We start from the raw sequence: 11,764 nt of genomic DNA on the forward strand, positions 1-11,764 counted from the left end.
AGATTTGTTTGTCTGCAAGTGTCCATTCTCTTTTCTTATTTCACAACAATTTGAATAAAGAAATACTCACAAATGCAAATTTAAGCTTAATTTTCTTTAAATGTGTCCTCCATCATGAGAAAAATTCCACAAGAACATGTTTAAAAACACAATTTTAATCGGAGTGAGACTTTAAAAAAATATTTGCTCCCCATAAAAATGTTAACCAATGATGACTTTGACATCGATGAGACGTGTTCTATTGTTTGTTTTCTAGCTATGTGCTCCTTGAGTTAGTGGAGACTGAACGGGACTATGTCAGGGACCTTGGATCTGTGGTGGAGGTAACTAAAATGATGTTTTTTAATGATTTTGTTCGTTTTTTGGTTCATATTTCATCTGTTCTTGACTTTGTGATCATTAGGGATACATGAGCAGGATGAAAGAAGAAGGAGTTCCGGATGACATGAGAGGAAAAGACAAGATTGTTTTCGGAAACATCCACCAGATCTATGACTGGCACAAAGAGTAAGACGACAAAACTTTGGCTTTTTAGTCAAAATATTTTTAAATCTCTCGTACGTCCTCATGAAACAACATGCAATATTCCAAATGTTATCCTCTAATGATGTCAGTGTGGGTAAAATCTCTGTTTATTTATCCGTAGTTTCTTCCTGGGAGAGTTGGAGAAGTGTTTGGAAGACCCAGAGAGGCTGGCTTCCTTATTTGTCAAACAGGTTCAAACTGTCAGCTCTTGTTTTACACATTTTTTGGGTTGAAATTATTTAAAAAAAACAAACAAAATCTTCTCTGCTTATGTTTCTTTGTGAACATTGCAGGAGCGGAGGCTGCACATGTACATCGTGTACTGCCAGAACAAGCCCAAATCCGAGCACATTGTGTCCGAGTATATTGACACCTATTTTGAAGTAAGAAGGATGAGTAGCTTTCCACTTCCTACCTACAATATGGTTTTTGTTGTGTGATGACAAGAGGGAGATGACCTCCTTTTGTCTCTCTTAGGACCTAAAGCAGCGACTTGGTCACAGACTGCAGCTCACCGATTTGCTTATTAAACCGGTCCAGCGCATAATGAAGTACCAGCTGCTGCTAAAGGTAAACACCAACTCTTAAGTATTGCATATTGAATTTGGAATGACAACAAAATAATTTTTTTATTTCTATTTTAAGGATCTACTCAAAGTTTCTAAAAAAGCAGGAGTGGATACAACAGAGCTGGAGGTACAATATGGATTTATATTAAACTTTTCCTGCCTGATTGTGTATTCTTCACATTTAAGGAATTATGTTTGAACTGTTAACTTGAACTACCTTCTATCACTGCTGCAGAAAGCGGTGGAGGTGATGTGCGTGGTTCCAAAGCGTTGCAACGACATGATGAATGTTGGACGTCTTCAAGGCTTTGATGTGAGTCTCCATCTTTTGTAAAAGTGTTTTTCTTTAGTATGATTATGCCGTTTTAGCCAAATATAGTTTTCCAGGACACAGTTTCTGCAGTAATTCATCAGAAAATTGCCTTTGAACTGTGAGTGGAAGTGTTGGTGTGGAGTAAGCCCGCCCCCGTTCCCTTCCTGCAGAGCAGGGAGCTTGTGTCCACAATATTTCTCAAATTGTATTTTTTACCTAATTCGCATGAATTTTAATAAATAAAATACTCAGAAATTGTTATTTATGTCCTCCATTATATAAAAAAATGCCACAAGAACATGTTAAAATTATTAAAACTTTTTATCATATTGAGTCTTTACAAATGAGTTGTAATGTGAGTTAACAGCCACTAGATGTCAGTGTTTCTTTTTTTACAAACAACAAATTTCTTACTATGATTTAGTTTCGTTTATCTGCTCTAAGTTTTAAGTTATTTATGCTCTCCCAAATATTTTTCTTTTTTAGGGTAAAATTGTGGCTCAGGGCAGGCTGCTCCTCCAAGACACCTTCATGGTTTCAGACCAAGATGGCGGTCTACTGTCGAGGATGAAGGAAAGAAGAGTGTTTTTGTTTGAGCAGATAGTTATATTCAGCGAACCTCTGGATAAAAAGAAGGGCTTCTCCACTCCTGGCTACCTCTTCAAAAACAGCATCAAGGTGAGTGTGCCTCAACAGAAACACGCCAAAATCTCATTTAGACCTCCCTTATTCCCATACAGTAAATGGATTGTACTCCTCTGAAAGCTCGATGATTGCTGGGAAATGATTTGATTGCTCTTTAGGTGAGCTGGTTGGGTCTGGAAGAAAACACAGATGACCCCTGCAAGTTCACACTAACTTCAAGGTCGTCTGCGGGGAGCATGGAGAGGTACACGCTTCACTCCACCAGCCCGGGAGTGTGCCAAGTCTGGGTTCATCAGGTCAGCCAGATCTTGGAAAATCAGCGTAATTTCCTCAACGGTAAGAAATATTTGTCTACAAAAGTGAAAGCTAATAAACTGTAAAAACAGCCCCCCTGAGAAAAAAGCTGAACATTTTTTACCCTAGTGGAAGATTTTCTTTTAAAAATAAGGCCCTTTATAAAGACAGATTCTTGGAAAAAAAAACGATATTTTTACTTAAGATTCAGTTTTTGCAGTTTAGTAGTAGAATTCCTGACCTTTAGGATGTCATTTTAGTACCAAAATGTGTTTTCTTGCTTAAAAAAAAAACATCTGTTTTGCAGCTTTGACATCACCCATAGAGTACCAGAGGAACCACGTGGGTGGAGGAGGGTCGAGCGGCCCCCCTAGTAGTAGCAGCAGTAGTGCCGGAGGCCTCCCAGGAGGCAGCAGCACCAACAGTACCTCCAATTCTGGTGGAGGAGGAGGAGGAGGTGGAGGTGGCGGCGGAGGCTCGGGGGGCAACTCCTCCCTGTGCGGGCCTCGCTCTCGGCCCTCTCGCATCCCGCAGCCGTCCTCGCGCCTCCCCCAGCCTGTCCACCACCACCACCCCCCAGGCCCCGAGGGGCCTGACAGATCAGCAGGTACGTGGTCGCCCTGCAGCCCGCAGCCCCCCGACTCCTTTCCCTCTAACTGCTTTTCTGACAGCCCAACAAACGGAGAGCCGCCCGCCTCCGAGGCCGCTAAGATGAGGACGGACGGCAACTGTAATAACAGTAGCAGGCCGTTCAGTAATGCGGACAGCAGTGTCAGAAAGGGAGGATGTGAGGAGACGCAGAGGCCTCAGACGGCCGCTAAGCCCCAGATGACAGTGGTCCCTTTGAATTTCCCCCTTAAAAGCCCTCGCGTCGGCACCGTTTCCCCCCTAATTTTGTCTCCAGCTGCTGGAGCAGGAAAGGAACTGATCCTCCCCTCAAGCCCAGTGCATAAAGGAAACCCTTTCTGGGCCGTAGTCCCCCCTCTGCCTCCCTCGCCCGCCAGCAGGCCCGGTTCCTGCTCCTTCCCCAGTGACAATAGCGGTGGAGGGGACTCTTTGGGCAGGGGAAGTCATGGGACTCCATCCCACCACCGCCACTCCAGCCATAATAAGGACGTAGACCGCATGAGCACCTGCTCCTCCACCAGCGAGCAGTCCATTCACTCCACGCAGAGCAACGGGGTAAGATGTTGAGCCCCGTACGTCAGTGAGTCCACAGCTACTCACAAGTCACTAACCCCCCTCCCTCACTGACTGGCTATCAGTCAGCCTTTCTTAAAGAATGCCAACAGCTACTACTACTTTTGACTGACAGAAATGTAAATCTCTGCGCACTAACTTCACCCCGGAGTGCCTGAGAGACGATGCTCAGAGTACTAACACTCACAGAACATCTTACATTCGCTCTGGAAGATGTTCCTTCAGCACTTCAGATCAGGGTTTGTCCCAATAGAAACTCATTTCAATCTGTCGCTCTGCGTGACTCTTTACACACTGACCTGTCAGATCATTCTGTCCAAACTTTGGGCTACGTCCGCCTCTTCTACTTCCTTCTCTGGAAAGTTCTTCATTCCAGCTCCTTGAGAGTCGTCACTTCTTCTTACTTCAAAGCTTCTGAATGTGATTCGTTGTTCAGCATTTCTATAATCATGGAGAAACGGCCATTTTCCTCACTTCTTCCTCCTAAATGAGTGTTCATACTTTCTGCTTTTATGTCTTTTCCTTGTCAAAACATGACAAATGCAACTTTAATAAAGTCTTGCCTTCCATATTTTAACATGACTAATGCTAATTTTAACCTTTTATTCTTTATAATTGTGTTATTTGGGGAACATCTGGAATGACACCACATCTAATCTACATAATCTTCACCATAGTTGTTTTTTTTCCCTCCTCCAGAGTGAAAGCAGTAGCAGCAGCAGCGTGTCCACCATGTTGGTGACCCAGGACTATGTGGCAGTGAAGGAGGATGAGATCAGTGTGGCGCAGGGTGAGGTGGTCCAGATGCTTGCCAGCAACCAGCAGAACATGTTCCTGGTGTACCGGGCCGCCAACGAGCACAGCCCCGCGGCTGAGGGCTGGATCCCTGGCTACGTTTTAGGCCACACCTCAACCTCCGTCACACCCGAGCTTCCTGAAGGCACCATCAAGTAAGATGTCTGTGTTTGTTGGACGATACATTTATGCAAAGGAGGTCGTTCAACTGAATCGTCTCTTTTTCCTGTTTTGGCTTTGGTTTGCTCAGAAAATCATTATCATGGCACACAGCCCTCCGCATCCGCCGAAAGTCTGAGAAAAGAGACAAGGAGGGGAAGAAAGTGGAGAACGGATACCGCAAGTCTCAGGACAGCCTGGCCAACAAAGTCTCTGTCAAGGTTGGAGGCTTGGAGTCCCACTCTGTTATTTTATTTGTGAAGAAAAATCTCATTTTTTTTCTATTGTTTTTAGCTTCTCAATCCCAACTTCATCTATGAAGGTAAGTTGTTTTTGTCTTTCTCACCATGTTCCGTTTTTCCTTTTAAATGTTTGTAACTTGTAATAAAAATGACTTTTGTCATTTTACTTCAGCTCCACCAGAGTTCCTCATCCCTGTCAGCGATGCATCGTGTGAGAGTGGAGACAATGTCACCCTGAGGTGTAAAGTGTGCGGGCGCCCCCGGGCCACCGTCACCTGGCACGGCCCGGACGACAACACCCTGAGCAGCGACGGGCACCACAGCATCACATACAGGTACAGTTTGAACTTTGACATCGGCACTCATCTTTTTAATTAAGATCAGCTGATCACATAGCTCCAGACTCAATCACAATCAGATGTTGAATTTTGATTAAGGATGGGATATTTGTTTAATTCTCTTGATTGTGATCAATGCTCTATATTTCAAGCTGGATATTCCAGATGAATTATTTGCTAGATACCACAAACAGATCACATTTTATTTATTTACGACACAAACACAGTTTAAGTTAGTGAGAAATTCAAAGATTCAGACTTTCTATGCTCAGTAACTCTTTTAATAAAGGTTGTACACTGACAGCAAGTGTCTCTTGCATTATGTCTAAACTTAGACAACAACCTACAAAGACATTTATTTGTAGGACATTTGATTTTTGTTTCTTTTCATTGAGAATTGGTCTCTAAGCGCTGCCGACAGAAAGGCGGCTGTTAAGAGACTGTCTACAAAGTAAAAGCTCTTAGGAAAAAGTTACTAAATAAATAAATGAATGAATAAAAGGATTAAAAAAAAAAATGTAAATTAATAAATAAATAAAAAAACAATTAAATCAATAAACGAATGAATGAAAAATCCTTAAATAAATATATAAATACTTAGATAAATAAACAAATAAATAAAAAAATTAATAAATGAATGAAAATAAATAAATAATACATAAATAAACAAATCAATTAAAAATACTTGAATAAATAAACAAATGAATGAATGAAAAAATTAATAAATTAATAAATAGATAAACAATTAAACAAATAGATAAATACTTAAATAGATACATACGTAAATACATAGATACATACTTAGATAAACACAAAAATAAATAAATTAATGAGGTAAATAAATTAATGAGGGAATGAAAAATACTTTAATTAATTAATTAATAAATAAACAAATGAATGAATGAAATAAAAATACTTAAATAAACAAAGAAATCAATAAATGAATGAATGAGAAAAAGCTTAAATAAATATATAGATAAATACTTAAATAAAAAATAAATGAATTATTTAATTAATACTTGTAAAAAATGAATGAATAAATACTTAAACAAATGAAAACTTATCTGAAAATAAATACATATATTAATGAATGAATAGCATGACTCGGCACCTACAGATAATCACAATCAAATTATTCGGAATCAGATCGGGGCCTGATCGGAACGTCCCTGATTCAGTCCGTCTGAATTCAGTTCAGTAGTTTTGACTTTAAAGACTGTAAACTTTTATCCACATGTAGATTTGGGGCAGCTGAAATAAAAATAGAAAGTGCTACAGAGCATTATGTCCTAACTTTTCCCATAATATCCCCACAGTGAGACAGGAGAGGCATCTCTGCGCATCCTGGGAGCGTCTCTAGAGGATAGTGGCATGTACACCTGTGTTGCCATAAACGTAGCAGGCACCAGCTCCTCTTCTGCCAGTCTCACAGTTTCAGGTAAGAGAGCTGTGATTAATTCCCATCAACTTTTTTTTTTTGCAACCTATGAGTTTTTCCTCAACTTTTTCTGGGTGTGCAACTGGCCCACTTTGACTGTCATTTCTCAAACCCTCCCAGGAGCCCCCGATGATGACAGTGAAATCATCTGGAAAAGCAGCTTTGAGTCCTACTATACAGAGATAACGGAACTCGGAAGGTACGGTCGCCATTTTGAAGTCCTGCCGTGCTATTGAAGCATTCCGAGCGTATGACCGTCCTCTCTGCTCACCAGGGGCCGCTTCTCAGTGACGAAGCGGTGTGACCAGAGAGGAAGCAAGCGAACTGTTGCAGCAAAACATGTCAACAAGAAGCTGCTGCGTCGTGAGAGGGTCCTGAAGGAGGTCCGACTCCTCCAGGCTCTGGACCATCCCAATCTGGTCAAACTGCTGGACACGTACGAGACCGCCAACAGCTACGTGCTTATCCTGGAGATGTGAGTGCAGCAGCTGCTTTTACTCCTCTGTCATTGTTTTTAAATTAAAATCATTTCTGGGTAGTTTGGAGCCAATAATAACTCTTTGGGTCTGTTACAGGGCCGATCAGGGCCGCTTCCTGGATTACATTGTGAGCTGGGGGAACCTGACTGAAGAGAAGGTGGCGCTGTACCTCAGAGACATTCTGGAGGGGCTTCACTACCTGCACAGCTGGAGGATAGCACACCTGGATCTCAAAGTAAACGACCATCTTTAAAGAGTCTCAAAAGTATTGAAGTTATGAGTTTAAAAATAATACATTTTAAGATCTGGGCCTTAAAGATCATGCTGCTTGAAATTTCTCCGTTTCACATTTCATGTTAAAATTGACATTTTTTGCTAAAGCATCATAGCGAAAACCACAAACAACAAGATAAGACGCTAAAGTTTTGATCATAAAATTGGAATAAGTTAATAAAATGAGAAATAATGTATAAAATTAGACATTGGTCTTAATTTTAAGCCTTAAAAAGCTCCTAAATTGAACTCGAAGAAGCTCATAGGAACCCTGTTTTAACTACTTCATGCAAACATGCATCAAACCACTTCAGCTCCAAATGTATTTTAATTTAGCATCTACTTTAAAGTAAAAATAAGTGATTGTTTTTTTTTCATGAATGGAAATAAATGTATAGCTGTCTGTTTTTGTGACTTTTCTTTGACCTGTGTACATCATGCGTGCACGAGTTTGTCGCAGTTTTACCAAACCAGACTGATTTAGATCTAGAGAGCCAAGGGTTGAGATAAAGATTCTCTTGCCACATGCTTTCCGAAGCATGCCAAAGTTGGTAGTGACAACAGCCACCAAAAAAGATGGCTCAGAGGCGATCTTATTTATTAAATGTTCTCTTTCTGTGTTGTCCTGCAGCCTGAGAACATCATGGTGGAGCACGCATCCTCCCAGCCTGTGATCAAGCTGACAGACTTTGGTGATGCTGTCCAGCTGAGCCCTGCATGCTCCTATGTGCATCCTCTGCTGGGAAGCCCTGAGTTCTCTGCTCCTGAACTGGTTCTGGGTCAGCCCGCTTCACTCATGTCTGACCTCTGGAGTTTAGGTACGTGGAGAAATGTGGCCTTTACACATTTTTTGCACTCATGTAGCTTTCACTTTTTTTTGTGTGTTTTATAATAGTTAATTATTTACATTTTTCTTTAGCAAAATACAATGTAGACAAATGTGAGCAAAATCAGAAAAGTGCAACTATAATGTGACAGATTTTCTATAAAAATATTAATAAAAAAAACTATGTTTAGGGGAGGAAGTGTTTATACATTTTTACTCAAATTAAAGTATTTTTTTTACCTAAATAAAGTTAATCAGAAAAATCCTCACATGAATTTAGTTGTATAAAGTTGTAACACTGTTGCCTACAAGGGAAACTAAAAACCTCTGTTGCTGTAATAGTGTCAACTTTCTGCAACCTGTCATCACAGCAACATTGAGCAGAGATGTGGCTTCTGATAAAAACAGTGAATTATCAAGATTTGATCAAAAGTCTCACCGTTTTTGCAGCTTTGCCTTCACACAGGATGCACCAGTGCAGCGCAGTGCATCACTGTGCTCTTTCCATTCAATGATTTGTGTCAGTGAGCATGTTAATGTCTCACTTCCCTGAATGCGACCCCTCTGCATTTTCTCATGACTCTCACTGATCAATGCAGCAACCAGAAATTAGAGGGAATAGACATTTTTAAAGATGAAAGTCCATATTCTTATGCCACAGTCACAACTGCCACTGAGCGATAGGGAGGCATCGGCAGAATCTTCTAGATTAGCTGCCACAGATTAGCGGGTGACAGTTCGGAGCCCACAGGGCCATGACAAAATGAAGTGGGGCATTCTGCCCCCTGCCCAGCCAGCAAGGCCAAATGAGCCCCATATGGTTTAAAAGTGGGCAGAAAATGTGGGCTGCAAACTGAGTTTGTCCGCAGTTTCCGGGGTGGCCCCACATCTCTGCCCTCAATGGCTTAGGTGGGAACTTAGTGGGCTGGCTCGCTATTAAAGTGTCACCGCCCAGGGTCGGCGCCCTGGCTGTTGGTCCCTGGCCGGTCGTGGGGCTGGGGCCACCACGGAAACCATGGACAAACCCAATTGGGGCCCACATTTCCTCCCACTTTGAAACCCTATGGGCCCCACTTGGTCTTGGTGGCTATGTGGTCATTCGCAACTCAGTTTTTGAGCACTGTCCGAGCAACACTCTGCCCCTCACCCAACAACTTCTTCTTCGTCACCCTTCTTTTGGGGGTTGTTCGATCATCAGATTCTGAGGACTCTGGAGACCCTCCTATCTGTCAATTATCATCGTCCTGTTGCCTTTCTGCCACCTGCCTGTCACTAAACTGCCTGGGCGGCCACTGACTGATGTAAAAAAAATGTTCAATCGCTGTAAAGTTTTTACTTTTTCTTAAAATTTTTGTGGCTGCTGTGCGTAAAAATGGGACTGCTGCCTCTCGATTAGACGCAGAATCAGACGGAAATCTGACTTTTAGTTCTTTTAGTTCACCCTGCTGTGGCATTTTGGGATATGTGGCCATAGTCTTAGCTAAACCAAATGATCTTTATTGTTCTGGAGGAAGTTTGTTTTGGACTCACAGTGCCACTGGCTGCATAACTACATTCACGCACGCACACAACTGTACAAGTACTCCACAAATCCTAAAAGAGATTCAAAACACCCATAAAATGTCCAGCACATTAAATAAAATCTGTAAAAGTCAAAAGTCATAAACAGAATTTAAGATAAAAACTGATAAAATATTGTTGGTTAAAATATAAATATAAAAAAGACTTGTTCTGATGTGTGACTGCTCGCCTTGCAGGTGTGGTGACCTACGTCGTCCTGAGCGGCGCCTCGCCCTTCCTAGACGAAAGCCTGGAGGAGACGTGTCTGAACATCTGCCGCCTGGACTTCAGCTTCCCCGAGGACTACTTCCAGGGTGTTAGCCCAGCTGCCAGGGACTTTGTGTGCCTGCTGCTCCAAAGCGAGCCGGAACGACGCCCCTCTGCGGCGTCCTGCCTCCAGGATCCGTGGCTGCAGCCCCGAGACGGCGGACCCGACGCATCAAACCACGCGGCATTGCCACCGTCGCCCAGTTTCTACGGCGCCCACCTGGACACCTCTCGGCTCATCTCCTTCATCGAGAGACGGAAGCATCAGAACGACGTTCGGCCCGTCGGCACCATTAAGGCCTTCCTTCACAGCCGCCTTCTCAACCACAGCTAACGGTAGACGGACGAGAGCCGCTTCTCTGAGATGACCACCAGCAACAAGTCTACCAAGATCCCCTTCTCCTTCACTTAGCCACAAATGTCCTGCTGCTGCTGACTGACTGACTGATAAACCCTTCCTCCTCCTCGTCATCATTTCTGCACAAGTGAACTGCTGGAATCCATTTGAGATTTCAAACCATGACTCAGCAGTGAGAGCGTCACGCTTTCCCAACAAGCCAATGGCGAGCAAGTCTCCCATTGTGGACAGTGTTAAAGAAAATAGATGCATACTATACTGTAAAATAAGAGGCTGCTTTCGAGTGACACACACAAAAAAATGGCTTTTTGTAATGACAGATTACTTTTTGTAAAATGACACCATGTACAGCGAGAAAACAAAGGACTGTCTCTATTCATTTGGGAATAATGTGTAGATGTAAACAAAAAGAGGAGTAGAATTTGTTCCAGAACAAATACGACTAAGAGTTCTTTTCCAAAACTGCATATTCTGTGCAATAGTTTGCTTATCATGACTGCCCTTCCTCAGTTTAAAGGTAAATCCAAACAAAAACAAACAAAAAATCATTGACCTTGAGCATTGAAGCCATTCAGCTAATCTTCCCAGATCTCTACCTGCTTCCGCCTTATTTGTAAATAACGCATTCTGGCTTTATATATTTTCATTTTGAAGAATTTATCTTGTTTGCTGGAGAAAAAAGGCGACTCACCCACTTGCAGATTCTTTAGCGGCTGGAATTTCACTCGGAATAAAACCGCTAACTACTCATAAATCGCATTGGTTCTCGTGCAATGTTGCAGCTTTAGGATGTATGCAACTATTTATGAAGACTTGTGTTGTAGCCGTATTCTTAAAAAAGGCATGTATGTACCTGGTACTGCTTTAGATGTCTGTATTGTGTTGATTCCTATGGATTAAGTTCAGTATTAATATCAGTAAAACCTGAGACAAAGAACGGGTTTTTTCTGAAATAGTGTATAAAATGTGCATCTATATAATTATGTGTTATTTTTATGCTTTTTATTTTTTGTCCTTGTCCTTTTTTTGTAACAAAACCAAAGTTGTCTAAACTTTATGTTCCTTTTTCGTGCTATTAAGTTATGAACACTGACGCTGGACATGTGTATGAGTGTTTACAAAGGTTCAGTGTGTATTTATTATTATTTTTTTCCATTTTTTTTGGTGAAGACTTAACCGTTTGGTGAATTTTGTTGCTGAAAAAAAGCGATTTCACTCGTCTGTTTTCAAGATGTGCACAACGTGGTTTCCTCTGTGAGTTTGTCCGGCTTCTGTAGGTTGATGCTGGTGTATGTTTGTGGATTTGTTTTAAGCTCCTGGGTTTGACATCATGATAATCGTTTACCTCTTCATGAAGCAATAGGTCTATGAGGGGAACAATGAAAAACGGACCTTTGTGGGAGTTTGTACTCCCAACGTTTGAAGTTAAATAGCTTTGATACATGTCCATCAGCATTCACAGGTAAAAGGGTCTGCCAGTTAT

The 11,764-nt window shown here is 41.8% G+C and overlaps 1 protein-coding gene across 3 annotated transcripts in view; it reads left to right on the forward strand.

Moving 5' to 3' along the window:
* Positions 1–11,218, forward strand: part of triob (trio Rho guanine nucleotide exchange factor b) — a 110,795-nt gene extending 99,577 nt beyond the window's left edge. For 2 of the 3 annotated variants that reach the window (XM_024267198.2, XM_024267199.2), the window contains 20 exons: positions 257–323; positions 404–507; positions 647–716; positions 819–908; positions 1,003–1,095; positions 1,171–1,221; positions 1,330–1,407; positions 1,894–2,085; positions 2,211–2,388; positions 2,654–3,528; positions 4,246–4,496; positions 4,592–4,721; positions 4,795–4,822; positions 4,915–5,077; positions 6,397–6,518; positions 6,639–6,717; positions 6,793–6,993; positions 7,094–7,232; positions 7,902–8,088; positions 9,854–11,218. In XM_024267198.2, coding sequence (XP_024122966.1) covers positions 257–323; positions 404–507; positions 647–716; positions 819–908; positions 1,003–1,095; positions 1,171–1,221; positions 1,330–1,407; positions 1,894–2,085; positions 2,211–2,388; positions 2,654–3,528; positions 4,246–4,496; positions 4,592–4,721; positions 4,795–4,822; positions 4,915–5,077; positions 6,397–6,518; positions 6,639–6,717; positions 6,793–6,993; positions 7,094–7,232; positions 7,902–8,088; positions 9,854–10,257 — 3,502 coding nt within the window. In that variant the 3' untranslated portion in view covers positions 10,258–11,218. Of the gene's footprint in view, positions 1–256; positions 324–403; positions 508–646; positions 717–818; positions 909–1,002; positions 1,096–1,170; positions 1,222–1,329; positions 1,408–1,893; positions 2,086–2,210; positions 2,389–2,653; positions 3,529–4,245; positions 4,497–4,591; positions 4,722–4,794; positions 4,823–4,914; positions 5,078–6,396; positions 6,519–6,638; positions 6,718–6,792; positions 6,994–7,093; positions 7,233–7,901; positions 8,089–9,853 lie in introns of those variants that run through there. The other variant, XM_024267200.2, reaches the window with a different exon arrangement.
* Positions 11,219–11,764: the final 546 nt, after the last annotated feature.

The sequence above is a fragment of the Oryzias melastigma genome, linkage group LG16 (assembly GCF_002922805.2).
Source record: "Oryzias melastigma strain HK-1 linkage group LG16, ASM292280v2, whole genome shotgun sequence".
NCBI classification, from domain to species: domain Eukaryota; kingdom Metazoa; phylum Chordata; class Actinopteri; order Beloniformes; family Adrianichthyidae; genus Oryzias; species Oryzias melastigma.